General features: G+C 39.9%; 1 protein-coding gene across 2 annotated transcripts in view; it reads left to right on the plus strand.

The window, feature by feature from the left end:
- The window catches only part of SLC16A10 (solute carrier family 16 member 10), a 141176-nt gene extending 127277 nt beyond the window's left edge, over positions 1-13899 (plus strand). The window contains exon 6 of one of the 2 annotated variants that reach the window (XM_021091212.1): positions 4799-13899. In XM_021091212.1, coding sequence (XP_020946871.1) covers positions 4799-5031 — 233 coding nt within the window. In that variant the 3' untranslated portion in view covers positions 5032-13899. The remainder of the gene's footprint in view (positions 1-4798) is intronic. The other variant, XM_021091215.1, reaches the window with a different exon arrangement.

Raw genomic sequence — 27649 nt, forward strand, 5'->3', positions numbered from 1 at the left:
GCTGGAAGCTACAGCTCCGATTCGACCCCTAGCATGGTAACCTCCATATGCCGAGGGAGCGGCCCAAGAAATAGCAAAAAGACAAAAATAAATAAATAAATAAATAAATAAAAAATAAATTAAAAAAAAATAAACATCTTCTGAATGAGGAGAGTTCCCATTGTGGCACAGTGGAAACGAATCTGACTAGGAACCATGAGGTTGAGGGTTTGATCCCTGGCCTCACTCAGTGGGTTAAGGATCTGGCATTGCTGTGGCTGTGGTGTAGGCTGGCAGCTGTAGCTCTGATTGGACCCCTAGCCTGGAAATGTCCATATGCCATGGGTGCAGCCCAACAAAGCAAAAAAAAAAAAAAAAAATCCTCTGAACGATAGTACAAAGATGTTTCATGTTCAGTATTAATTGGGTACCAGTGTAAATTATCGTAAGATTTGATAAAATTATAAAATTTAAATGTATGTACTATTATCTGTGTCTGGTATGTGAGAGGCTCAGTGAAAGTTCAGTTCAGTTCATTCTCACATTCAGAATCACACACATCTGCAACTTTGCCAGTTGGGAACCTAGTTATGAATCAAGCAAGCAGAGCCATGACTAAGCAGACCAAATAAAACCTAAGGTCTTTTTTTTTTCCCCTCCTTTTTTGGCCTTTTCTAGGGCCACACTCATGGCATATGGAGGTTCCCAGGCTAGGGGTCGAATCGGAGCTGTAGCCGCCGACCTACACCACAGCCACAGCGACTTGGGATCCGAGCCACGTCTGCAACCTACATCACAGCTCACGGCAACACCAGATTCTTCACCACTGAGCAAGGCCAGGGATCGAACCCGAAACCTCATAGTTCCTAGTCGGATTCGTTAACCACTGAGCCACGACGGGAACTCCACCTTAAGTTTTAAAGATGATAGTCCCCTGTAGAACCATCCAGTTTTCCACCTCTCCCCCCTGTCACATATTACCTACAGTATTTTTGCATCTAACTTGCTTAGTTTGTCAAGGTTTCCAAGTCTCCAGCAGATTACAAGCAGCACTTCATAGGAACGGTGTTTGCTTCTAGAAGTGAATCTGACAGACAGACCAAGAATAAAAGAGGAATTTTTCATGTTTTGGGTTCCAATTTTTTTTTTTTTTTTTACTTTAGACCAGTCTTTATTTTTTTATTATTATTTTTTTGACCTGGAGTATTTCTATTTTTATTTTTTTACAGAATAAAATACATACATTTACACACAGTTACATTCACACAGATTATTATATCGTGGATCTTAAGAAACAGATTAAGTGACTCCCACTGGAGAAGTGGAATGGAAAATATGCTGAGACAAATAGGAAATTTATTCTATACTTTATCCCAATTTTATGGCTTTCATCTTTGCTACTTAGTTTTATCTATTACATTTCAATTTTTCTTTAAAAATTAGCATTATATTAAATTGTTATATTATGCAACTAAAATTTATAAAGAAGAAAGCCTTATATGCCATTAAATATTTTATATAGCATAGTAAAAAGAATAAGCTGGTAACTGGTAAGCATAACAAAAATAATACACCCTCTGAAAATAAGTAAAATATACAATGCATAAGTTGGTTAAAAAACAGTGTAACTATATAAATGTGTCCTCACAATTTGTTCCATCTCATTGATTCTTCAATAAAGACATTACACCATTCTAGGTGATGTGATAAACAAGACATTATAGACTTTACATTGTACCATGGAGAGAAATGGTTATTAATAATACAATTATAGAACTGTATTATTTAATTGTACAGTGGCATTATTTAATTATAATTATCATAAGTTCTTTGATGGAGAGGAAATCAGAATCAGATCTAAGAAGACTTCAGCATTCCAAGAATGATGTCAAATGACCCCCTTCATGGTGGATTATGCACTTACTTACTATGAGATATATTTCTTCTCCAGAGATTCCTTGTTTGTGTATCAATTGTAGATTTTTGGCTTGCAGTTATTCTGAAGTTTTGATGTAAGAGTCTATATGTATATGAGATTGTTTTAAGTTGTTGTTCTCTTAATTGCAGGTTCATCTATAGTGTCCTGCATTTGTACCACCTCTTCTCATGATTTCTGGTTTTGATGGTATAACTCTGCATAGATGATTTCGTATCTTTACTGTATATATACCTTTACTGGTGAGCCTTGTCATTTGTGGAATTTTTGTTTCCTGTTGCTGATCTTTTCTTTCCTGCCTAGAGACGTTCCTTTAGTATTTGTTGTAAGGCTGGTTTAGTGTTGCTGAATTCTCTCAGCTTTTGCTTATCTGAGAAGGTTTTTATTTCTCCTTCAAATCTGAATGAGAGCCTTGCTGGGTAAAGTATTCTTGGTTGGAGGTTTTTTCCTTTCATCACGTTAAGTATATCATGCCACTCCCTTCTGGCCTGCAGAGTTTCTGCTGAAAAATCTTTCAATAACCTTATTGGGGTTCCCTTGTATGTTACTTGTTTCTTTTCCCTAGCTGCTTTCGAGATTTTCTCTTTGTCTTTAATTTTGGTCAGCTGGATTATTATGTGTCTCGGTGTGTTCCTCCTTGGGTTTATTTTATATGGTACTCATTGTGCCTCCTGGATTTGAGTGAGTGGTTCCTTTCCCATGTTAGGGAAGTTTTTGGCTATTATCTCTTGGAATATTTTTTTCTGTCCCCTTCTCTCTCTCTCCTCCTTCTGGCACCCCTATAATAAGGATGTTGGTGCGTTTAACATTGTCCCAGAGTTCCCTGAGACTCTCTTCATTTTTTTTTCAATCTTTTTTCTCTTTTCTGTTCTGCATCCATAATTTCTTCTAATCTGTCCTCCACCTCGCTTATTCATTCTTCTGCCTCCTGTATTCTGCTGTTAGCTGCTTGTAGTGAGTTTTTTATTTCAGTTACTGTATTTTGCATCTCTTCTTATGCTTTATATCTTGTATCTCTTTGGTTAGTGTTTCCTATAAGTTATCCATCTTTGCCTCCAGTTTATTTCCAATGTCTTGCATCATCTTCAGCATCAACAGTCTAAAGTCTTTTTCCTGGAGGTTGAGAATCTCCTCATCGCTTAGCTGATTTTCTGGGGTTTTTCCTTTCTCCCTCATCTGAGTTATAGTTCTCTGTCTTTTCATTTTTATAGGTTTTTGATGTGGTGACCTTTTTACAGATAATAGAGTTGTAGCCTCTCTTACTTCTGGTGTCTGCCCCCCTTGTGGCTGAAGTCTGTATGGGGGGCTTGCTGTAGGCTTCCTGATGGGAGGGGCTGATGCCTGCCCACTGGTAGGTGAAGCCAATTCTAATCCCTCTGTGGGTGGGGCTTAGTCTCTGGATGGGATTAGAGGCTGCTGTGTGCCTGAGGGGTCTTTAAGTAGCCTGTTTACTGAGGGGCGGGGCTGTGATCCCACCTGGGTTGTTGTTTGCCCTGGGGCTTCTCAGCACTGACTGACAGGTGGGGCCAGATTTTCCCAAAATGGCCACCTCCAGAGAAAGGCAACTGCTGAATATTCCCAAGAGCTTTGCCTTCAATGTCCTTCCCTCACAACAAGCCACATTCACCCCTGTTTTCCCATGATATCCTCCAAGAACTGCAGTCAGGTTTGACCTAGGTTCCTGTGGAGACCTCACTCTGCCCTGGGACCTAGTGCACGTGAAAGTCTGTGTGCGCCTTTTAAGAATGGGGTCTCTGTTTCCCCCAGTCCTGTGGAGCTCCTGCGCACAAGCCCCACTGGCCTTCAATGCCAGATGCTCCAGGGGCTCTTTCTCCCAGTGACAGATCCCAGCATGTGAGGGTTTGATGTGGGGCTCAGAACTCTCACTCCTACAGGTGAGTCTCTGTGAGCCAGTTAGTTTTCAGTCTGTGGAGCTTCCCACCCGGGAGGTATGGGGTTGTTTATATCACGAAATCACCCCTCCTACCTCTTGATGTGGCCTCCTCTTTTTCTTCTGGAGTAGGGCATGGGTTTCCGGTCCATTTGAGTGAAGAGTGCTCAGTCTTTAGTTGTGAATTTTGTTGTTTTTAGGAGAGAAGTTGAGCTCCAGTCCTTCTATTCTGCCATCTTAATCCCGTCTCTGGGTTCCAATTTGAAATAGTTTCATATTTTTTCATAAACAGGCCCAAGAAAGATTTGAAATGTAGACCTTCTGAAGTCTGAGAAAAGTTTGAGCTTGGTGGTCCCGTCCACCTTCAGCTGAAGTAGAGCCTTTGGCCATGTGTCAGAATAGCTCAGGTGGCCTCTGAAGGGTTCTGAGAAAGCCAAAGTTTGGTTGCAAATATTTTTTCCATGTAATATCTTAGGAGGAAAACCCAGAGGCCTGTCAGAGACTTAGAACAAGATGAAAGAAATGACATCATTTTCTTCCTCATATCAAGAAAAGGTTTATATTTCAGACCCATTTCCTTAAAAATGTCTGCTGAGGAGTTCCCATCGTGGCTCAGTGGTTAACAAATCCGACTAGGAACCATGAGGTTTTGGGTTCGATCCCTGGCCTTGCTTAGTGGGTTAAGGATCCAGCATTGCTGGGAGCTGTGGTGTAGGTCGCAGATGGGACTTGGATCCAATGTGGCCGTGGCTGTGGTGTAGGTCGGCGGCTACAGCTCTGATTCGAGCCCAGCCTGGGAACCTCCATATGCCTTGGGAGTGGCCCAAGAAATGGCAAAAAAAAAAAAAAAAAAAAAAAAGTCTGCTGAGATATTTGAACTAGTCCTGCTGAGATGAAGTTACTAGGTTGCCGTGAGGCCATCGGTGTGACTAATGAGAGAACCCTAAGGGCCATACTTGTTCTCTCTTGGTGACAGTTTTTTCCCTTCCCAGGGTTACTCCGTGACAAGTTGGGCTCCTATGATGTGGCATTCTACCTCGCTGGGATCCCTCCCATTATTGGAGGTGTTGTCCTTTGTTTCATCCCTTGGCTCCATATTAAGAAGCAAAGAGAGATCAGTAAAACCGCTGGAGAAGAAAAGATGGAGAAAATGTTGGAGAACCAGAATTCTCTGCTGTCAAGCTCATCTGGAATCTTTAAGAAAGAATCTGACTCTGTTATTTAATGTCTTATATACCTCCACCAGACTGGACTTGCTTTCAGAAGTTTAAGCAAGTTTTCCTTTTATATGAATGGCAAATTTCTTATTTTTTTAATCACATCCTAGGAATAGCACAATAATTGGGAACTGGAACCCTTATTTACTACAAGAACCATTTTCTGCTACTGAATAGCTGTCCCATATTTCCGTGAGTCTGAGGGCAGAGACTCAGTTTTCATGGACAAGAAAACACGTCTCAAAGTCAAATATTGCAAGAATATGAAGCTATCTCAGTAAAAGCAACTTTGGAAACTGTGAACGCTATTTAGCTTGTACAAATATTTAAAAATACCTCAAGCTATATTGAAAGGGTTGTGATTCGATTAGGGCTGGGTATATTGTTTGTTATCTCACATGGTGTTTTTATTTTTGGTGTTTGTTTTAATTTCTTCTGCTATTTGGAAACTTCTTAAGCTTGGATTCTAGATAATAGCAGATCTACTTCCGTCTCAAGTCTATGTTAAAATAAGCTATGGAATTATTAAGTTATTCCATCTTGCTCCAGTGTCAAGAGACCTTCCTGGAGCAGGTGCTAACAGTATATTCAGAATCAGTATGTGCAGATGAACAGGATCCTGCTCTTAAGGGCAGATCAGGTCAGAAACCAGACATTTCTCCCATTGACAATTTTTCCCCTTCAGGTTTGCAGTGTGTTCTATTCAAGTAACCAGAAACACCCCAAATTTCTGAATTTGTTTAAATTATAACAATAAAGTAAAACAGAATAATTAAAAGATAGTCTGGCAATTTTAACTTAGATTTTTTCTGACTTCTGAATTCGTTGCGCTAGGACCTGATATTTAAACAAAGTCTTGGGAGTTCCCGTCATGGCTCAGTGGTTATTGAATCTGAGTAGGAACCATGAGGTTGTGGGTTTGATCCCTGGCCTTGCTCAGTGGGTTAAGGATCTGGCGTTGCCATGAGCTGTGGTGTAGGTCGCAGAAGTGGCTCAGATCCTGAGTTGCTGTGGCTCTGGCGTAGGCTGGTGGCTACAGCTCCAATTTGACCCCTAGCCTGGGAACCTCCATATGCCGAGGGAGCGGCCCTAGAAAAGGCAAAAAGACAATAAATAAACAAACAAACAAAGTCTTACCAAACATGTTACCAAGTTGCAGTTTTAGGCACAAATGGGAAAAAGAAAAAACCATCTCTGAAGAAAATATCTATTTCTGACGAGATCAGGCACATTCATGGTGATGGCTCTAGATGAAAACATCAATTTCTGAAAGAATTACTCTAATTGGTTTATGAAAATAATGGGTTTTAAAAGGTTAAAAGCATGTATAAAGCTAAACAATTCCTGCATTTCCAAAACTTCATGGCAAAAGCTTACACTTGTATGTATTTATCCTAGTGTGTCCCCCGCCACTAACATTCCCTGTATTTTTTCCTATTTATGCAAAGACAAATGTACAAAAGCTCTTAGAGTTTTAAGATTTAATTAAAACTGAAGTCATGCCATGATCCATACTCATCTAAAAAACAAAATGAACATTTCCCTTATCCCTCAAATTATATTCTAGTACATTTTTGTTTCTTATTTAGGCCTTTAAAAGTTAATAATATGCAAAGCTGGAGTTCCTGTCATGGCTCAGTGGTTAGCGAACCCGACTAGCATCCATGAGGACATGGGGTCGATCCCTGGCCTCGCCCAGTGGCTTAAGGATCCGGCATTGCCTTGAGCTGTGGTGTAGGTCACAGATGAGGCTGTGACTGTGGCATAGGCTGGTGACTTCAGCTCTGTTTAGACCCCTAGCCTGGGAACCTCCATGTGCTGTGGGTGCAGCCCTAAAAAGAAAAAAAGACCATATATATATACATACATATATGTATGTATATATATATGCAAAGCATATTTAAACCCTAAATATAGATGTATAACAAATCTTCCTCAAATGTAGCTTGTTTACCTCGGAAAAATGTTGTCTTTTTCTAAATTCTCTGTACAAGAGCGAGAGAGAACTGTAACCTGTTGTCTCCCTGCTTTTCATTTCAGCTTTGATCCTTTGTGAAAAGCAGGGTCCTTCCATTTCTTGTCTCTAGCTGAGGACAGAGACGCCTGGAAAGCAGATGGATTCCTAGCTGTTGATGGGGGAGGGGGCAAGCAGAGGGAGAGGGAAACGAGGCTGTTAAACAACAGCCAGAAAACCTAGAACTTTTCCTTTCAGCATTAGCTTTGCTATCTACAACTTCAAAGGTTCAAAATATAAATGCTAAATGTGGAATTTATTTGTAATAGGCATTTCCACCCCCACCCCAATGGCAGGAGGAAGTTCCCGGGCCAGGAACAGAACCTGCGCCACAGCAGTGATAATGCTGCTACTAGGCCACCAGGGAACTCATTAAATAATTCTGATGGTGAAGACATTCAGCAACCTATTCTGCCATATACACAGGTGCAACTTATTACTTCCACATTTCATATTCAGGGGACTTGGATAATGTAGTTTTTTTTTTTTTAAAGTTCTGTTGCATTAAAAAAGAAATACATTTGATCATACTGCCTTTTCATGTTCTTATTTTAAGCTTCTACAAAATGATTTAGAAATGATAATGTGATATCAGGTTCTTCATTTATTCGTGCCCAGTTATACAAAACATTATTTCCTCATTATTATTAGTGCTTTTGCGATTAGCACGAATATACAATTAAGAGCAATTATCAAACCTGCTATTATATTTTCTTCTACAGTTTCAGCACAAACTTCTCACTCTCCACCACCCCCCCAATTTTACAGAGGAATTGGATCTAAAGTAGAAAATTTATTCTGTAAAGACCTCCAAAATGTTTTTTCTTTCAAAATGTGGCAGATTTTAGAGGGGAAAAAAAGTAGTAATATGAAACTCAGACTTGATCTTGCCTTGTTATTTTCCCATCATAAAAGAGCAATGTGACAAGTATTTATAATAAAACAAAGATCTCAGAATATTGTGTTCTGTATAATACTACATATATGCAGTTTTCAGTCTAATGGAAAGAAATAGGATCTATAGCACTGAAAAAGCTTCACTAAAATAGACTTATGGAGAGGGCTGTGCTATAATAATATAAGGTTTAAAAGCTAAATCCCATAAAATAAATATTTAGTAATATGTGTGGTACAAGTTCTAAAAGTCTAAAATGTACAAATGATGAAAATACAAAAAAACTAACATTCACAAAGGTTTTAGACCAAGAAGTATTACTCAAATCTTTCAAAGTAAACCCTTTCTGATTTCTGAACAGAGTATTATTATTGCAGTTAAGTGACCTGATGGGCCTACATTTTTTAATTCAATTGAAGACATTTTTTTGAGAGGAAAAGAATAGAGACAGAATTCTGCTTTCTTATCTCATCATCCTAATTCCGATAGGACTCATCAAATTCTCCAAAGCTTTGGCCATTGAGTCCAACATAAGAAGAGGAGCAATTATTCCTCTTTCTAGAAAGTCTACACTGGATACTATTGGAACAGATGCTCAGGGATTTTCCAGAAACATCTTGGTTATATTTTTATTGCAGTGGATATTGTTGGGATGCATCCATTTCAGTAACAATAAACTACCCAGATGACTGATACTATATTCAAAATTTATAAATCCTCATAAATCATCAATACTTTATAGCTCTGCCATAAGACTTGTAATTTCCACAGAAAATTGTATAGTGCTTCTATTAGGCTTCAAATTCAATTCATAAACAGAAATAAGACTTCATTTGCATTCCATGAACATATGCTATCTGCTAATACATGTTCGCAGTCGATCCCGTGCCCTAGTATGGAAAAACTTTTAATACTATTAGCTTCAACTTCCTACACTTTTAAAGTCAATGTACACTTAGTTGTAAGGTAAACATATGCTTACTTCTGGTAATCTAATCCTTTTAACTGCACTTAAGAACCTTTTATTTTGTGCCACTGTTATTTGTAAACTGTCTCACATCCAGATGACTCTGATGTTAAGTCAATAGAAGACCGAATAGAAAATGTGGTGCGAGATACGAGTAGGCAACCTGTGGCAGGGGTGGCTCTGAGGACCTCTGGTGGTGCACGTTCATACCCTTTCCTATGCCTCTTTTTTCTTACTCTTTTCCTATTGTCTTTATCATTCTTTTTCCCTTTACTTCCCCACGTCCTTCTAAAACCTTCTAGAGAGTTTTTATGTCCTTAACATCCTTGCTTCGTTCCTCTGGTTGCTTAGCTGCACTACTTACTGGTCCCTGTGGTTTCAGAGGATGGAGCCCCATCCCATTTTGTGTAACCTGGAGAATGGCTTGCTCTCAGCTTTCAACTTAGGAGTTCTAAAGGTACACAGAAAAAAAGTTTTACTTATGTGCCTAAAATTGGGGGAGGGGAATAAGTTTCATATAAATGTCATCTTTTGTGCTAACATCTAAAACTTCATTTAAATGTTTAAGGTAAATGCTTTAAGAGAAAAGACCGTCCGGTTCTTAATGTAAGGATTTTCAGAGAGCATTTTTTTTTTTTTTTTTACTTTGGTTTTCCTATTCCATTCGAGTTTTGCTCAATCTTAGTCCTGAGTGCACACCCTGGAGAAAGAAGGCTTTGGAATGCAGAGGGCCTCTGGGGTGCGGTTCCTAATGAACCTGCCTTAGGCTGGATTATACTTTATGGCAGATGGTATGTAACTTCCCAGAGTCTAGAGATACAAGTGGAAAGTATAAGCCAATTAGCTCCAATTTTTAAATATGTGAGTAATTTAAATAAGTATTTAAAACTCTTTGGAAAATTTCTAACTCTGAAAACATCATTGTTGCCGGCATAAACATTAAGGAGCAAAGAATTACACGGTGGAGAAAGGCAACACACAGCTCCCGGGTTCACTGTAATGTGGTAGTCAGAGCCATGGTTATTGCTTTATTTGTTAGCAGAGAGACTAATGCTTTATTTTATACTCTATAGGTGATAGGTTACAGTTTTCAAGAATAAAGGGCCAAATGCCCACAGCTAAATGTGAAACCTGCACACAACTTATAATTATTGAACTACCACACATATGGATTTTATAAGACTCCTCAGACAAATAAAGACCCATGAAATAATTCATTGCCACATCTCTGAATCACTCAAAACTTGGGACGTAGTAGTTTATCTTGTCCTTTTATAAATTACTAATGAAGTTCCCATTGTGGCTCAGCAGGTTAGGAACCCAACTAGTATCCATAAGGATGCAGGTTCGATCCCTGGCCTCCCTCAGTGGGTTAATGATCCGGCATTGCCCTGAGCTGTGGTGACAGTCCCAGATTCAGCTCAGATCCTGCGTTGCTGTGGCTGTGGTGTAGGCTGGCAGCTGTAGCTCTAATTTGACCCCTAGGCTGGGAACTTCCATATGCAGAGGGTGCGACTAAAAAAAAAAAGAAAAAAAGCAAAAATAAAATAACAAAAATTATGAATATTTTGAAAGTAAACATTAATCATCTTGGCCTCTACACATTCAACAAAATCCACTATGGTACTTTTTTTTGACAGCTATAAAATAATAAAGGAGGATACCTCATTTATAAAACAGGATTCCCATTTTTTTATTAGTATCGTGAAAAGATATTGAGAATGAAATAAAACCTTTCTAAGTGCTTAATCATGATGCTCACTTGATCATGGCAGTTCACCTACCTGGCTTTCAGTGTCCAACTAAAAGCCCAAGTTAATCATTCTTGCTTAATCACAAGTGAATTAACGGTGTTTCTGGGATTAAAAGACAAGGGGAGTACAAGCTAAGGGGGTCAAAATATCAGGAATCATTCTTTGGTACTTTGTTCTTTTTTTTTTTTTTTTTTTTTTTGCCTTTTTGCCTTTTTTAGGGCTGCTCCCACGGCATATGGAGGTTCCCAGGCTAGGGGTCGAATCGGAGCTGTAGCCACTGGCCTACACCAGAGACACAGCAACTCAGGATCTGAGCCATGTCTGCAACCTACACCACAGCTCACGGCAATGCCGGATCCTTAACCCACTGAGCAAGGCCAGGGATCGAACCCGAAACCTCATGGTTCCTAGTTGGATTCGTCAACCATTGCGCCACAACAGGAACTCCTGGTACTTTGTTCTGATAGATGGATTTGAAAGCAACAAAGATGAAATATTAGAGTTAATGTAATTAATGTGTGGCCTACGATCTGAAAAAGGAAAATTGTGAAGACATTTATCATCTATATACAATAATGAACACTCACTAATATGCTTCACCAGTGGCTTTTCAAATTACCCTGGCAGTTAGATGATGAGGTCTTGTTTCATTTGTATATTCTTTAGCAGGAAGATGGATGATCTCTGACAATAGATTGTCTGCATGTGCCTTAACCTTACAGCTTACATGTTCAACTCCTGTAACAGGCACCCTTTCCCTAATGGAACAGGGACTGTGGCAGTGAATTTCTGTCTTGCTAGAGTGTTTGAAAATGCTGTTGTTAAGTGTGGCAGTAATATAGGAATTAATCCACAAATTCCCAGTCTATTCTGAGATGTTTCTAGCCTTTCCCTAAGGGTGCTTTAATAAGAGTATTTTGAAATTGAATGTCACTAAGCATGTGCGTGATGTCACTATCAATATAAAATAACATTTAGAAATCAAATTATATCTGTGATGCTATTTTGGAGCCTCTGATATATGACATTTATTCTTCACTGAATAATATTTTTCAGTATCTGTCAGTTGTTAGAAGAGTCAGTTTGTTAAATGTGTGTGTAAACATATAAACCTTTGTTTTTATTGTGATTTTCCCTAAATGCAATTTTCTATAGTATGTTCCAATATGCTAGAAAGTAATGGGTCAACTTATCTTCCATAATTCACCCTATATTGGAATATTATTTTAGGGACCCAGGGTTTGTTATCAGAGTGTTGTATTTTGACCCCAGGCTGTGAACAGACTGATGCCTTTTTTTTTCCCCCTACAGAGAAAGGTTAGACCAAAATTGGTGCTAGCTAAATTTCACATTCCTTGCAAAACTATTTTTTCTTTTATATATATAACACAACAGGAAATCTGTAGATCTATTAGTTTTATGCATGTTGCCGAGGGAGAAAATCTTCCATAAAGCAAATTATTGAGTTTGGTTATCTACTTAGAGGTATCTAATTTGTGTCAGTACATAAGGTGTTGCAGTGTGAAACTTAAAAAGATCACCAAATGAAAACTTGATGAACGCAGTCCCCCAAAGGAATGACTTTAAAGAAAAAGTCCTTCATCAATGTTTCTAGCACCAAGTTAGCTATTCAAAGTATTCTGTAACTCTGAGGGTATGTGAAAAAGATGTTATGTATATTTTATATTTACATAAACATATATACACAAACTAGCTTTCTATTTGAGCCTGTTTAAATAGATACTTTAAGCTATTCTTCAGACTAGGATTGGAGTTTGGGGAGTCATCAATCTTAGAACCTGGATAATGAGTTACATTTTTTTTAAAAAATGGACACTGAAAGTATCATTGCTCACCTTTCAGATTTAACACAAAAAGTTAAATAAGTAAGGACTACATTTAGGTCAGTGTCAGCACATCTCAGACCTACCATTATCAAGGGCTCTCGGCATCATGGTTGTGGCTGACTCTAACACACGCCTAAAGCTCAACCCAAATTCCACGTGGGTCTCTTGAGTCCCTACCTGTGAGTAAGATGCACAAGAAGTAGGGACCACAGGTTTTTATTTAACTTGGCTGTCTCTGTAGACTTTGCCTTAACACTATTTGATAAGGACTTTATAAATTAGGAAAACAGGAGTTCCCGTCGTGGTGCAGTGGTTAACAAATCCGACTAGGAACCATGAGGTTGCGGGTTCGGTCCCTGCCCTTGCTCAGTGGGTTAACGATCCAGAGTTGCCGTGAGCTGTGGTGTAGGTTGCAGAGCGGCTTGTATCCTGTGTTGCTGTGGCTCTGGCGTAGGCCAGTGGCTACAGCTCCGATATGACCCCTAGCCCGGGAACCTCCATATGCTGCAAGAGCGGCCCAAGAAATTGCAAAATGACAAAAAAAAAAAAAAAAATTAGGAAAACAATACACACTATGATTTTCCTAATTAGGAAATCCATACATTTAGAATCTACTAGAGTACACGGGGTTCTCTGTTAATTAATGATAATTCCATCCCACTGTTAACATGACTTGTATGTGGAAGGGAGAATGGGACTTGTTAGAAGTTATAGAAAGTAAAATTAAATATCCCTTTGGTAACAATTTCTCATGTAACTGTTAAAATATTATGGTTTGAGAAATGGTAAGATTATAAAGGCATTGCACAGTGGTTGATCAGTTTGCATTTTGTCATTTTTTTTTTTGTTCTCCTACAAGTTTATTTTAGCCTGATGGTTATAGCTACGACAAACTGAACCCTGCAATATTATCGAGAGAGAGCTTGGATATTTTAAGTATCTCCTGTATTTTTCATGTCAGCTTCTTGTATTTTAATGTTTATCTGAAAAGTAACTTTTAAATTATTTTGCATATTTTCAAAGTTAGAAAAGCATGTTTATCTTAGACATCAAAACCAAATTATTCCAAGAGCACGCTGCACATCACAGTGTGACTGCTTCTCGATCTACCTACACAGGATGCCATTTTGGGCACAGTAGTTGTTAAATATAGATCACTATGTGACATAATTATGCTGGGTTTCATTAGTATGCAATATTTTATTACTCACCTTCTTAAAAATTTTGTTTCTTTTTAAAGAGTATAATTTATAGCTGATTTTTAAATAATATGCGATTTAATATAGCTAACCAAAATCTTTTTAATTCAAAGAACTTTGTAATTACTTGGAGGATAAGATCATTTTACTGTGGAATGTGATATTCTCAGTAAATACAATAAAAATTTTTAGCAAATTTCTATAAGGCTTTGTGATTGTATTTATGGAATTCCCTGGAGAGAGGAGGCAAGGTAAAATAACTAAAGTACAAGAAATAGCAACAACAACAACAACAACAAAAAGACAAAAGACGACAAAAAAAAAAAAAAAAAAAAGGAGTTCCCGTCGTGGCGCAGTGGTTAATGAATCCGACTAGGAACCATGAGGTTGCGGGTTCGGTCCCTGCCCTTGCTCAGTGGGTTGACGATCCGGCGTTGCCGTGAGCTGTGGTGTAGGTTGCAGACGCGGCTCGGATCCCGCGTTGCTGTGGCTCTGGCATAGGCCGGTGGCTACAGCTCTGATTCAACCCCTAGCCTGGGAACCTCCATATGCCGCTGGAGCGGCCCAAGAAATGGCAACAACAACAACAAAAAGACAAAAGACGACAAAAAAAAATAACTAAAGTGAAGGAAACAGTCTGTGTTGAATAAAAGAGAAATAAGCTGTTTCCTTTAAAGCTTCATATGTGTCTTTCAAGTGTGTGTTTGGGCATTGTTATTTCACTGGGGAGAGGAACATGAATAGCAATAAACCAAAAGAACTGGATAGTCCAAAAATGTTTGGCACTCTTTTGCCGTTGACTTATATTATTGCTTCTTTTACTTACACTGATTAAACATATTAAATTCAGCTAGTACTGACTCCTACTCACTGACAATTTTAGAATTTGTTCAAGAGCTAGGCTGGAATTTTTTAAAAATCCCTTGCTATTGTGGATTACCGATTTGGAGAAAAACTGACTACAGTCAGAGGGTGTTTATTATTTGATGAGACCTAACTAAAAGCAAATCACTATTGATGCTGACTGATGCTCAAGAGATTTTATACACTGAACATGAAATGTGCGATATGTCATTTAATCTATTAATTATTTATATGTCTGCAAATAGGTACCAGATGTACGGGCCGTTGGAGGGCCTGTACATCTGGTACCTATTTAAGGGAAATGAGAGGGAATGGATATGACAAATTGTTACTGATCCTAAGCAGGATAAAATTCACTCTCAAGAAAATTTTTATAGAAAAAAATAGAATTCTAATGCATAAAGAAAAACCTCAATTTTATAGAGGTTTAATCAAATAATTATCATAGTATCAGATGTTTAAAAGGTATCAGGGTTTAAAGTTCTCATAGTCTCCTATAGATGAACTTAAAATCTTAGAGAAAGTTTTTTTTTTTTAAATCCTCTACTCAAGAGTCACCAAAGGTTTTTTTTTTTGTTTTTTTGTTTTTTTTTTTTTTGCTTTTTAGGGCCACATTCGCAGCATATGGAGGTTCAGGCTAAAAGTTATATCAGAGCTACAGCTGCTGGCCTGCACCACAGTCACAGCATTGCAGGATCCAAGCCACATCCACGACCTACACCACAGCTCACGGCAACACCAGATCCTTAACCGACTGAGCAAGGCCAGGGATCGAACCTGAAACCTCATGGTTCCTGGTTGGATTCATTTCTGCTGCGTCATGACAGGAACTCCTCACCAGTGTTTTCTTGAACCTTCCAGAAACAGGAAGCTCACTACCCATAGTGGTCTCCAACATAATTGGGTCCTCTGCTGCCATGCTCACCCATGCAGCCCTACCACCTTTTACCTGCCCTCAGCTCAGTCACTTGTGGGCCTCCCCTCACTTTACACACATCCATCAGCTACTCCAGCAAATGGCTTTTGGCCCAATGTTCAGTATTCGTGCGGAGCAACTTTATTTCCACTCAGACTGAATGATGATACTTGGAATCTTGTCATCTCTGGAAATTGCTCATCTCTGAAATCTTAATACCAACATCCTGCTCTCTTACCATAGCTTATCACTCATCCCCTTAGGCCCTTATTTCCCTTGGCCTGCTTTTCAACTTGGAGATGATCTTCCCATTGACGCCTCCATCTCTTCCCAATCCCCATTCTCTCCCAACCTGTCAGATCTCCTCAATCTTTACTTCATTCCCTAACCCTTAACCCTGGGGTCTGAAAAACTCCAATCAACTCTGAATGTTCGGTTCGCTAGTTGCTCCTGCATCTCTCCCACTCCTAAACTTAACATCTCCTGCTTCCTTCCTCAGCTGTGGCTTCTCTCTCGTATCATCAATTTTTCCCTCTCTTTGGATCATTTCCATTAACATATATATATGCTATTCTTTCTCCTACCTTTTTTTTTTTTTTAAGGGCCACACCCACGGCATACGGAGGTTCCCAGCCTAGGGGTCGAATCAGAACCACAGCTGCCAGCCCACACCACAGCCACAGCAACACAGGATCCAAACCACAGCTCACAGCAATGCCAGATCTTTAACCCACTGAGCGAGGATGCTAGCCCGATTTCATTTCCGCTGAGCCACAGCGGGAACTCCTCTTTTTCCCATCTTGAGGGAATAAAGGCCTCTTTTATTTATTTTTGGCCATGCCCAGGAGGCATGTGGCAGTTCCCATGCCAGGGATTTAAACCCCACCATAGCAGCCACCCAAGCCACAGCAGTGACAACACCGGATCCCTAACCCATGGCACCAAAAGAGCACTCCAAAAGACCTCTTTTAAATCCACACACCCCCTGCAGCTACTGCATTTCTTTCCATTCATTTACAAAAGACCAAAAAAAAATTTTTTTTTTCTTAAAAAATTTCTACTCTCTCCAATTTTATCTTTTGAATCTCCATCAGGATTTCGCCCTACCACTCCACAGAAGCTGCCCTTCTCAAGGTTATTACTGACCTTCCTGTCACAAAATCAGTCACTTTTCAGTCATTTTATTTGAGCGACCCATTGGTGGCACATGTTCCAGTGACTCAGTTTCTGATCTCTGAATCAGCCTTCCAGTCTAACACGCCTTCCTGGCTTTCCTCCTATTTCTAGCCACTCCTCAGTCAACTTTGCTGGGTCCTGCTCACAAACCTCTCAACACTGGGGGTACATCGTGGCTTAGTTTCAGAAATCCTTCTCTATGGTCCCTGCCCAGATGATCTTAACCTGTCTCATGATGTGAATTACCACCTCGATGCCGATGGCGGTGACAGTATGGGCTCACTCTTACCTAACTGCCAACCCAAAACCTCTAACTGGATGATCAAAAAGAAGCTCCCAACGTAACCCGTCAAAAACAAGCTCCTGAAATATCCTCCTAAACTTGCATCTTCTGCAGCTCTTCTCATTTCAGTAAATGGCAACTTCATTTTTCTAGTTGTTCAGAGGAAGAACCTTGGAGTTATCCTTAACTCTCTTCTCTGACACCCACTTCTGGGTCTGTCATCAAATCCTCCTAGCTCAACTTCCAAAATATATCCAGGATTTTTTCCCGCTTCTCACTATTCCCCACCTGCTGAAAAAAAGAAAAGGTGCCTGGCGCAGAGAAGGCACTCAGTAATTATTTGTTGAATAAATCATGGTTTCCAAACTTCTCAACATCAGTGTACTGCCTTTCTCCAGCTAGGAATACCTCACCAGGGAACTCGGCCAGGGCAGCCAGAGTGACACAGCAGTATCTAGATCAGGACTTGGGAGAGCTTGGCTGGCACGGCTGCTCCAGGGCCCAGGGGAAGGCCCACAGAACTGGGGGATTTGATTCTATATACTGGGCTTGAGCAGATAAGAGATTGAAGAAAATAAGAGCCAGATTTTCCCTGACAGGTAAGAGAGGTACATATACAGAAAGGTGGAAGGCTGGAATTGGAAAATGTGATGTGTGTGTAGGCACATGCATATATATGTAGGTGTGTGTGGATGTATGTGTGTTCTCATCTGTGTCTCTGACCTCCATCCACTGATAGGGTCTAGAAGCAATGACATCCAGCAGCAATGAAGGTCAACCTCCAACAGTAGGGCCTCAGATAATAGTTATTCAGCTAAGGAGAAGCCCCTTGTCTAATTTTATATCTAAAATATAATGCTGACCAAATGGAGCTGAAGGGGACACTTGTTGAGATCCTACAGTACCTTTTAATTTTACAGGAGGAGGAAAGCTTGTCTTGAGACATTAAAGAAGAAGAAAAACCCACTCATAACCCTTTCATTCATAGATAACCGCCTTTATCATTATAGAGTGTGTCCCTAAGATTATACCCATGAAAATATTCTATACAAGTGAGGAAATACACATACTATTTTGAAGCATACTTTTTTTCACTTGATACTTGTAAACATCTTTCCATGTTACATTCATCCTGACTCTGTGTTGTTACTGTTAGGTGATCAAAGACAAAATCAGACTGGCTTTTACGCCAAAGGGTGCAAAGTTCAGGTACAATCTGAAATAGGATCTAGGGTCAAATGATCACATCAGGAGCTGTGTCCTTACCTGACTCTACTTATTTTTCTATAGGCTTAATTCAGGCAGGCAACAACTCTAAGTTATCCTTTCAGCAGAAAACAAAAACAAAAACAAAAACAAAACCTTCTCTTTCCCAACATTTTGGACAAATTCCTGCGATTGAAACGTATTGGTCCAACCCAGGTCAGGTGCCCATCTCTAAACCCATTACTGGGGCTGGAGGATAGGAGAGGCTGGTTCAACCAGGCCTCAGCCTCATGCCACCTGAAGTTAGCCAATGGTCAACCCACTTTTTGGAATACGAGGATAAAGGGTGGTCCCTTCTAAGAAAACTCGGATTCTGTTGCCTAAAAAGGGGTGGATGGTTTCTGAGAAGGCACAATAATAGAAGTTTACCACTTATAATAATATAATACATCATACAATTATACATTTTTTTGGGGGATGGGTGTACAGTTATGCTATGAAACAGATGAATCATTAATTTGCTGTAACTCTATTATCAGCTATCTAGAGAGTTTCACATTCCCCAATGATAAACACTATTGCTATGTACAATCTAATAGCTACAGTTTTGTGTTTATCTTTATTTCCTTTAGGCTGGATTCCTAGTACTGGGATTTCTAGGTAGAAGGACAAGTACTTTTTGACTATGTTTTACCAAATTGTGTGATCACATTTTCTCTACACCTTTATAACACTAGGGCTTGTTGTTGTTGTGTTGTGTTTTTTTATAGCCACACTTGCAGCATATGGAAGTTCCCAGGCCAGGGGATGAATGAAAGGTACAACTGAGGCCTACATCACAGCCACAGCAACTCAGGATCCCAGCCGCATCTGCCACCTATGCTGCAGCTTGTGGCAACACTGGATCCTTAACCCACTGATCAAGGTCAGGGATCGAACCTGCATCTTCACAGAGACAATGTCAGGTCCTTAACCCGTGAGCCACAATGGGAAATCCAATATTATTAATTTTTAAATTCTAAAAACCGAAAAACTTATACGTTAAAAAACCTCTCATTTTAAGTTTGAAATTTTGTTTTTTCCAATTGGAGTAAAATATATATAACATAAAATTTCATTTGAATCATTTTTTTTTTTGTCTTTTGTCTTTTTTTAGAGCCACACCCGCAGCATATGGAGGTTCCTAGGCTAGGAGTCTAATCGGAGCTGTTGCCGCTGGCCTACACCACAGCCACAGTGACGCGGGATCTGAGCTGCGTCTACGACCTACACCACAGCTCATGGCAATGCCAGCTCCTTAACCCACCGAGTGAGGCCAGGGATCGAACCCAAAACCTCATGGTTCCTAGTCGGATTCATTTCCGCTGCGCCATGACAGGAACTCCCTGAATCATTTTTAAGTGGACTGTGGCATCAAGTATGTTCACACTGTTGTACAACCATCACCACCATCCAGCTCCTCAATGCTTCCATCATCCCACACTGAAACTCTGTACCCATTAAATACTATTTCCCCATTTCTCCCGCCCCTTAGTTCCTGATAACCACCATTCTACTTTCTGTCTCTATGAATCTGACGATGCTAGATGCTTCAGTGGAATCATACAATATTTGCCTACATTTGCATTTTTATAACTCATTAGGGTAAATTTTTTTTTTCCTAAGCTTCTCAGCCATTGCACTTATTCTTTGGGTATTATCTATTCTTAATCTTTATCTATTTTTCTTTCTTTCTTTTTTGGCTGTGGCCATGGCATGTGGAAATTCCCAGGCCAGGGATTGAACCCACACCACAGCAGCAACCCAAGTCACAGCAGTGACAACACTGGTTCCTTAACCTGGTGAGACACCACGGAACCCGATCCATCACCTGATTTTAGTAGGTAATGTCTACGTGCTTACCTCTGTATTGTTCAATAGAATGCTTATAACTCTACCACTTACTTATTAGCTTTAGCTTAAAAGCTTATTAGCTTTTAGCACTGACCCTAGTTATTGAGGATGAAGAAATCAGTATACATTTATCCTTCTCCCCCCTTTGCTTCCCACTTTTTGTTGGTGATATAACTTCTACATTATCAGGGCTAAAAACGCTTACATTCTGTTCTGTCACCATAATCGCCACATTTCTCTCAGTCTTACATTTCATGTCAATAGTCGTTGCCAATCCCTTTGCAGTTGTTCTCGTCTCTTGGTTGGCTGAATCTTCTAACAGATTTCTCAAACAGGGTGGAGAAAATAATATCCCCTGTGTTCTTTCATGTTTCCACTGTTTGCCTCTATACCTCAAAGAGAGTTTGGCTCCTGCTTTCTTTCCTCTGGGATCTTGTAGGCATTGCTCCAAAATCTTTGGGGAGTGAAGCTGGCTATGGGAGAAGACTGAGGCCAATCTTTGGATTCCCTCCTCTACATCATGCCAAGAAAGCTCTAGCATCTCAGCCTCATTAACTGCAGACCACCAATGACTCCAAATTTAGTCACCCAACCAAGTAAGCTGTTACAGCCAACTCCAACTGCATGATCTAACCCTCTGAATCCATAATATCCAATAAAGTGTACCCACATCAATGAATTCAGCAGGATTTAATATTATACTCTTCTCTCCTTGCTCTAATACCCACACACTCATCAGGTTTCTGTTAATATATATTAATGAAGTACAGCAATCTTTTGGTGTAAAAGCTATTTCCTCCTGCATCAGAGTATGTACCTGTCCCTCTGAATCATGTTGAGATTTGAACCTTGTTATGGCGCAGCCAAGGATGGCTGTCATGAGCTTGGAGGAGGATGGCATTTCTTTCAAGGAATCTGTCCCAGGTGACATTATCACAGTATGTAAACAAAGACTAGTTTCTTCAGATACTAGACAGCAAGCAACTTTCATGGTAAGGGAGGCTCTGCCACCTGACAATGACCATGCTTTATCATTGTATGCCTATACATTCTTAAAAGCTTTGGGGCTTCAGAACAAAGGCAGTACCTCTGAATTTCTTACCACATTTGAACTTTTATTATGAAGCATCTTGGAAAAGAATACCTTTATCTAGAATCCTTACAGCACACAAGTGAAGTGTCAGTCTCTTCTGCTGCCCTAGGCCATTAGAGAGAGTACTACTTGCCAAAATTTGAGGGAGACATTTTACATGAGTAGTTTTCAATCAAAGTCTTATTGTACACAGGTGGCACTTTGGAAACCTGTGAAAGTGTCACAGTAACCAGGAGTTGCCACTAGCATTTAATGGGCAAGGCTCAGAGATGCTAGACATTCTACAAGGTGTGGTTTGGTCCCACACACTGTCTGACTTTAGAATGTCCTGCTAAATATTCATTAAGTAAAAAAGATTTTTTTTGGGGGGGGGCTGCACCTGCAGCATATGGAGGTTTCCAGGCTAAGGGTTGAATCAAAGCTACAGCTGCCAGCCTACAGCACAGCCACAGCAACACAGGATGAGCCCCACAGCTCATGGCAAGGCCAGATCCTTAACCCACTGAGTGAGGCCAGGGATCAAACCCGAAATCTCATGGTGCCTAGTAGGATTCATTTCCGCTGTGCCTCAACAGGAACGCCAATACATACATTTTTTTTCCCCCTAATGAACATCATATTTTCCAAGAGCATAAATTATCATGTGGCTCAAGGGAAGACTGAATTTTGTTTTAGTTAGAACTGTACCAAGAGTGGGTCTCAATTTTGGAAAATCATCAAAGGCAATGCCGCTCATGGTGTCTGAGTGAGTAGTCACAGTCTGTATTTGTAGTGTGGCATTCCCAGTGATTTGATCTATATAAATAGACTATTTAGTCCCTATTTCATTAATTATAAAAAAAAGTATAAATTTGCAGTTGAATACTTGAAGTTGGCTTTTATATCTTTGCCCACAACTGAACAGTTACCATATGCCCATTTTGTTAACATGTTTTTCTCTAAGGAAGCAATGAAACCACCAAGATTAAGCAACCACTTTACAAGAAACATGGTGAAAAGTTGGGAAAGATAATAGCATTCTTATGAAGAGTTTGAAAACTGTCTTACTATTTACTGGAATGTTTTAACAAATGTTTCCTCATCAGAAAGATGGTTTTATTGTTTCTTCCAGAATAGCACAAATGATTGCAAAATGTGGTAAGCTTCATGACACTGGTCTTGACAATTACCTCATGGATATGACACCAAAAGTGCAGGCAACAAGAACAAAAATAATGAGTGGAACTACATCAAACTAAAAAGCTTTTGCACATCAAAGGAAACAACAGAGTGAAAAGGTATTTTTGGAATGGGAGAAAATATTTGCAAACCATAAAGAGTTAATCCCCTAAATATATAAGGAACTCCTCCAACTCAATAGTGGAAAAAAATGAATAGCACGCTTTAAAAATGGTCTAAGGAAGGGGAGGGGGCATAAACTGGGAGGCTGGGATTAACAGATACATACCACCATACACTGAATAAACAACAGGATTTACTGTATAGCACAGGGAACTATATTCAATATCTTGTAATAAATTATAATGGGAATTTTTTTTTTTTTTTTTGCTTTTTAGGGCTGCACCTGCAGCATATGGAGGTTCCCAGACTAGGGGTCTAATCGGAGCTACAGCTTCCAGCCTACACCACATCCACAGCAATGCCAGATCCGAGCAGCGTCTGCAACCTATACCATAGATTGAGACAATGCCAGATCCTTAACCCACTGAGCAAGGTCAGGGATCGAACCTGCGACCTCACGGTTCCTAGTCAGATTCATTTCTGCTGCACCACAACGGACTCCAAAATGGAAAAAAATTTAAATGTTCAAAGATCTTGAATAAACATTTCCCCAAAGAAGACTTACAAATGGCCAACATGTATATGAAAAAAATGTTCACCTCATTAGTCATTAGGGAAATGCAAATCAAAACCACAATAAGGTATCATCTCCTAACTGTCAGGATGACTACAGTTAAAAAAAAAAAAAAAAAAAAAAGAAAGAAAAAGAAAAACCAACAGCAAGTATTGGAGAGAATATGGAGAAATAGGAACCCTTGCATACTGTTGGTAGTGATGCAAAGTGGAAAACAGCTGTGGAAAACAGTATAGCAGCAATTCCTAAAAAAACTAAAAATAGAACTACCTATGATCCAGCAATCGCACTGCTGGATATTTATCCAAAAGAATTGAAATCAGTAACTTGAAGAGATAGAGAAAGCCATTACTAAATTTTTATTTATTTATTTATTTATTTTTGCTTTTCAGGGCTGCACCTGCAGCAAATGGAGGTTCCCAGGCTAGGGGTCAAATGAGAGCTACGGCTGTCGGCCGACAGCCACAGCAACGGAGGATCCAAGCCACGTCTGGGACCTACACCACAGCTCATGGCAATGCCAGATCCTTAACCCACTGATTGAGGCCAGGGATCGAACCCGAAACCTCAGGGTTACTAGTCGGATTCATTTCCACAAGGGGAACTCCACTAAGTAATACTTTAGATTATTTTAAATTTATTTATTATTATGTTCCCTAATTGTCAACAAACATAGTAAGATAATAAACTATTTGTGGTAACTGGCATTATATAAATCAGATATGAGTTTGGCTTTTGACTATGGCATTTTTGCGTGCTGGGTCCATGTCTTTGCCTTCACTCCTCATTCTTGTGGTTTCTTAACTCCCTTATTTTAGCTTATTTTTTCACCAGTCCTCTTTGCTTAATGACTCAGTATGACCCATTCCCATGGATTTTGACTATTTGGGCTCCCGTTCACTGGACTCCCAATAGGTCTACCCACTAAGGCAAAAGATAAGAATCATTTCTGTCTCAAACCAATGAACAATTGATCTGATGTCTGCCCAGCCTCCCCATCAAGAGCTGGGTTGGGTGAACATTTTCTATTGTACATAATTTCTCTCTTTGAAGAGGCTTGAAAGCTAGGTCTAAGTTCTTAGGACCCCATTTTTTACATCATTTGAGCCTTTACTACATCAAGGTTAGTAGGAATTGTAGTGGCCTGTGGTGTGATAGGAGAGTGGTTTAGCCCACTCGAAATCTCCATTACCCCCTTACTCTCAGGCACTCTAAATAAAGCTACAATCAAAGCAAAAATGATTTATCTTTTTTTTTTTTTGGTCTTTTTGCTATTTCTTGGGCCGCTCCCGCGGCATATGGAGGTTCCCAGGCTGGGGGTCGAATCAGAGCCGCAGCCACCAGTCTATGCCAGAGCCACAGCAACGTGGGATCCGAGCTGCGTCTGCAACCTACACCACAGCTCATGGCAACGCTGGATCCTTAACCCACTGAGCAAGGGCAGGGACTGAACCCGCAACCTCATGGTTCCTAGTCAGATTCGTTAACCACTGCGCCATGACGGGAACTCCAAAAATGATTTATCTTGAATAGAGGTCCCCTAATTTTCCCAACATTCGAAACTGATTGCTCTCCGATGCTCTCTTACATAGAAATCCTGGCCCTGCCATGGAGCATGTACATACAGAAGAAAATAGACAAAAAAGAAAGGGTCATGGGAACTGTTGCCTCCACACCCACCCTTCCATTCTCACGGAGCCACTCTAGCATGAACAGAATTATCTCCCTGTAGAACTTCAGTAATTTCCCCTTCTCTAGTTTCTTCCTGCTCCAATTTAACTGGCCTATTAATGTTCTTAATCCTCTGCTTTCACCATGATGTCCTTACTACTCAAAAATCTGTATAGGAGTTCGCATTGTGCCTCTGCAGTAATGAACCCCACTAGGAACCATGAGGACGCAGGCTCAATCCCTGGCCTCACTCAATGGGTTAAGGATCCATATTTTACATTCTTTTTTCTTTTTCTTTTTTCTTTTTTTTTTTTTTTGCTTTTTAGGGCCTCACTCGCAGCATATGCCAGTTCCCAGGCTAGGGGTCTAATCGGAGCTACAGCTGCCAGCCTACACCACAGTCACAGCAACACAGGAGTCAAGCCGCATCTGCAACCCACACCACAGCTCACGGCAATGCCAGAACCTTAACCCACTGAGCAAGGCCAGGGATTGAACCTGCAACCTCACAATTCCTTGTCGGATTCATTTCCACTGCGCCACAAGGGGAACTCCATATTGTACATTCTTTCTCTCACACACCAAATATGATTGTTTTTATCATCAATATATTTCCCAGATCTGACCACTCTCACTACCTACATGAATCTGACCTAATGGAATCAGCCCCTACTTATATGTGTGTTCTCTCCTCCTCATCCTGCCCTTGGCTAGTGTCATCTTCCAACATAACCCAGAAAGCCCTCAGCACAAGGCATATACAATCAAGAACTCTGCTTGATCTCTCTCCTCAGGTTTCTATCAACTTTCCCTTCATTCATGCATGCTGCTCTAGCCACTCTGGCCTTTTAATTTCTCCAACAAGCCAAGCTCATGCCTGCTATCAGACCCTCGTACCTACCCTCCTCTCTGGCCTGTTCTTCCTGCAGGGCAGCTCCCTCACTTCAGTTAGGGTACTATTCAAATATCACTTACAGAGCCTCCACCAACACTACCTTAAGATAACCCCCTTCCGTCATTCTTATCCCCCTTTTCTACTTTATTTTTTTTTAGAGGATTTATCACACTCTGACAGAATATTACAAATGTATTTGTTCACTATCTTGTCCATGAGGGCAGGGATTTTTGTCCGTTTTTTTTTTTTTTTTTTTTTTTTCCACTGGGAGAACAATGCCTGGCACATGTTAGGTATTTAATAGCTATGTAATAACTAAAAAAGAGATCAGGAGGGCTTTTGTGTAGTCTGCTTCGAAATTTTAAAAGAAATACTGTTACTGGCATTTGTTTCCAGTTCAGAAAAACAATCGTCCTTGTCATTGTGGGGATTTCTGCAAAGGTTTTGGAAGTATCAAGTGTGGTATTAGATGGCTGTGATCAAACAAGAATGTCCAATGCAATTTCCAGCTTTTCCTTTGTTCCAAGGCAGAGCAGTACACAGAGCTGGATAAGTGGACTCTTCTTTGTGCAGATGGAGAACATATCCCTTACAAAGTACCTAAAGCCCTAAAGTGGCTTCCTTTGTTAATGCAGATGACCCTAAAGGCTTCTGAAACACTTAGCTCTTAGGAAATGTTAGTCTGTTTTTCTCTATGGAGCCTACAGTACCCATGCTCTCACTTTTGGTTTACTTTGTTTATATTCTCTTGATAAATTGATTTTGACTAATAATAGTGCAGCAAAGATTTTATCTGATCAATACAGCATAGGACGCCATTCTGAAGGTAGATTCAAAGAGTCCTGCAGCCCTGTTACAAGGAATCTAGGTAAAGGAAATTTTAAGATTCTGGGTTTTTTGTGGGGTTTTTTTTGCCTTTTCTAGGGCTGCTCCCACGGCATATGGAGGTTCCCAGGCTAGGGGTCTAATTGGAACTGTAGTCACTGGCCTACACAACAGCCACAGCAATGCTGGATCCGAATCACGTCTGTAACCTACATCACGGCTCACAGCAACGCCGGATCCTTAACCCACTGAGCAAGGCCAGGGATCGAACCGGAAACCTCATGGTTCCTAGTCGGATTCATTAACCACTGCACCACAAAGGGAACTCCAAGTTTCTGTTTTTTAAAATGAAATTTAATTTAAAAAGCAGTAAGTGTCTATTTTCTATAAGATAAAAAGCTAATTCCAAACAGACACCAATGTTACATCTTTTCAATATTATTTTTAACTTTTTGAAATACTTAGCCCAAACATAAAAGTTATCTTACTGAAGTTAAATCCTGGTGAGAGTTGATTTTAATAGACTGAGCTTTTAGGAGTTCCCATCATAGCGCAGTGGAAAAGAATCTGACTAGGAACCATGAGGTCATGGGTTCGATCCCTGGCCTTGCTCAGTGGGTTAAGGATCTGGTGTTGCAGTGAGCTATGGTGTACATCACAGATGCTGCTTGGATCTGGCATGGCTGTGGCTGTGGCATAGGTCGGCAGCTACAGCTCTGATTAGACCCCTAGCCTAGGAACCTCCATATGCCGCGAGTACAGCCCTAAAAGAAAGACAAAAAAAAAAAAAAAAAAAAAAAAAAAAAAAAAAAAAAGACCCCTTCCCCCAAATAGACTGGGCTTTTAGTGATGAGGTTAAAGAATGATTGTTTAGGATGCTGATAGAATAGTTTATGATGACACCTAGTTTTTCATGATACACTTTAAGCACTAATGAGACATTATTTGATAAGTAAAAAGGATGGTTCCTCTAGAGAATAAAGATTTAAAAGGTGCTAACAGTGACAGGCAATCTCCTAAGCATAATCCAGTCTAATTTCTCACTCTCATCCAAAGTCAGTTTTTAGGTTGAAAGATGAAAAATCTGCTTCCCTGTTGCCATTTCACAAATATGCCAAGGCAGTACCATATTAGTCACTAAGACAGATATTTCCCTTATAAATTGTCAAATATGTTGTAAAATATCCATTTTTACAAGGCAAGCAATAAGGCCATATTTATTTTTTAAATGGCCCATCAACGTTTTTATTTCTTTGGAATCGTCTCATGAAAA

This window comes from Sus scrofa, chromosome 1, assembly GCF_000003025.6.
Source record: "Sus scrofa isolate TJ Tabasco breed Duroc chromosome 1, Sscrofa11.1, whole genome shotgun sequence".
Classification (NCBI taxonomy): domain Eukaryota; kingdom Metazoa; phylum Chordata; class Mammalia; order Artiodactyla; family Suidae; genus Sus; species Sus scrofa.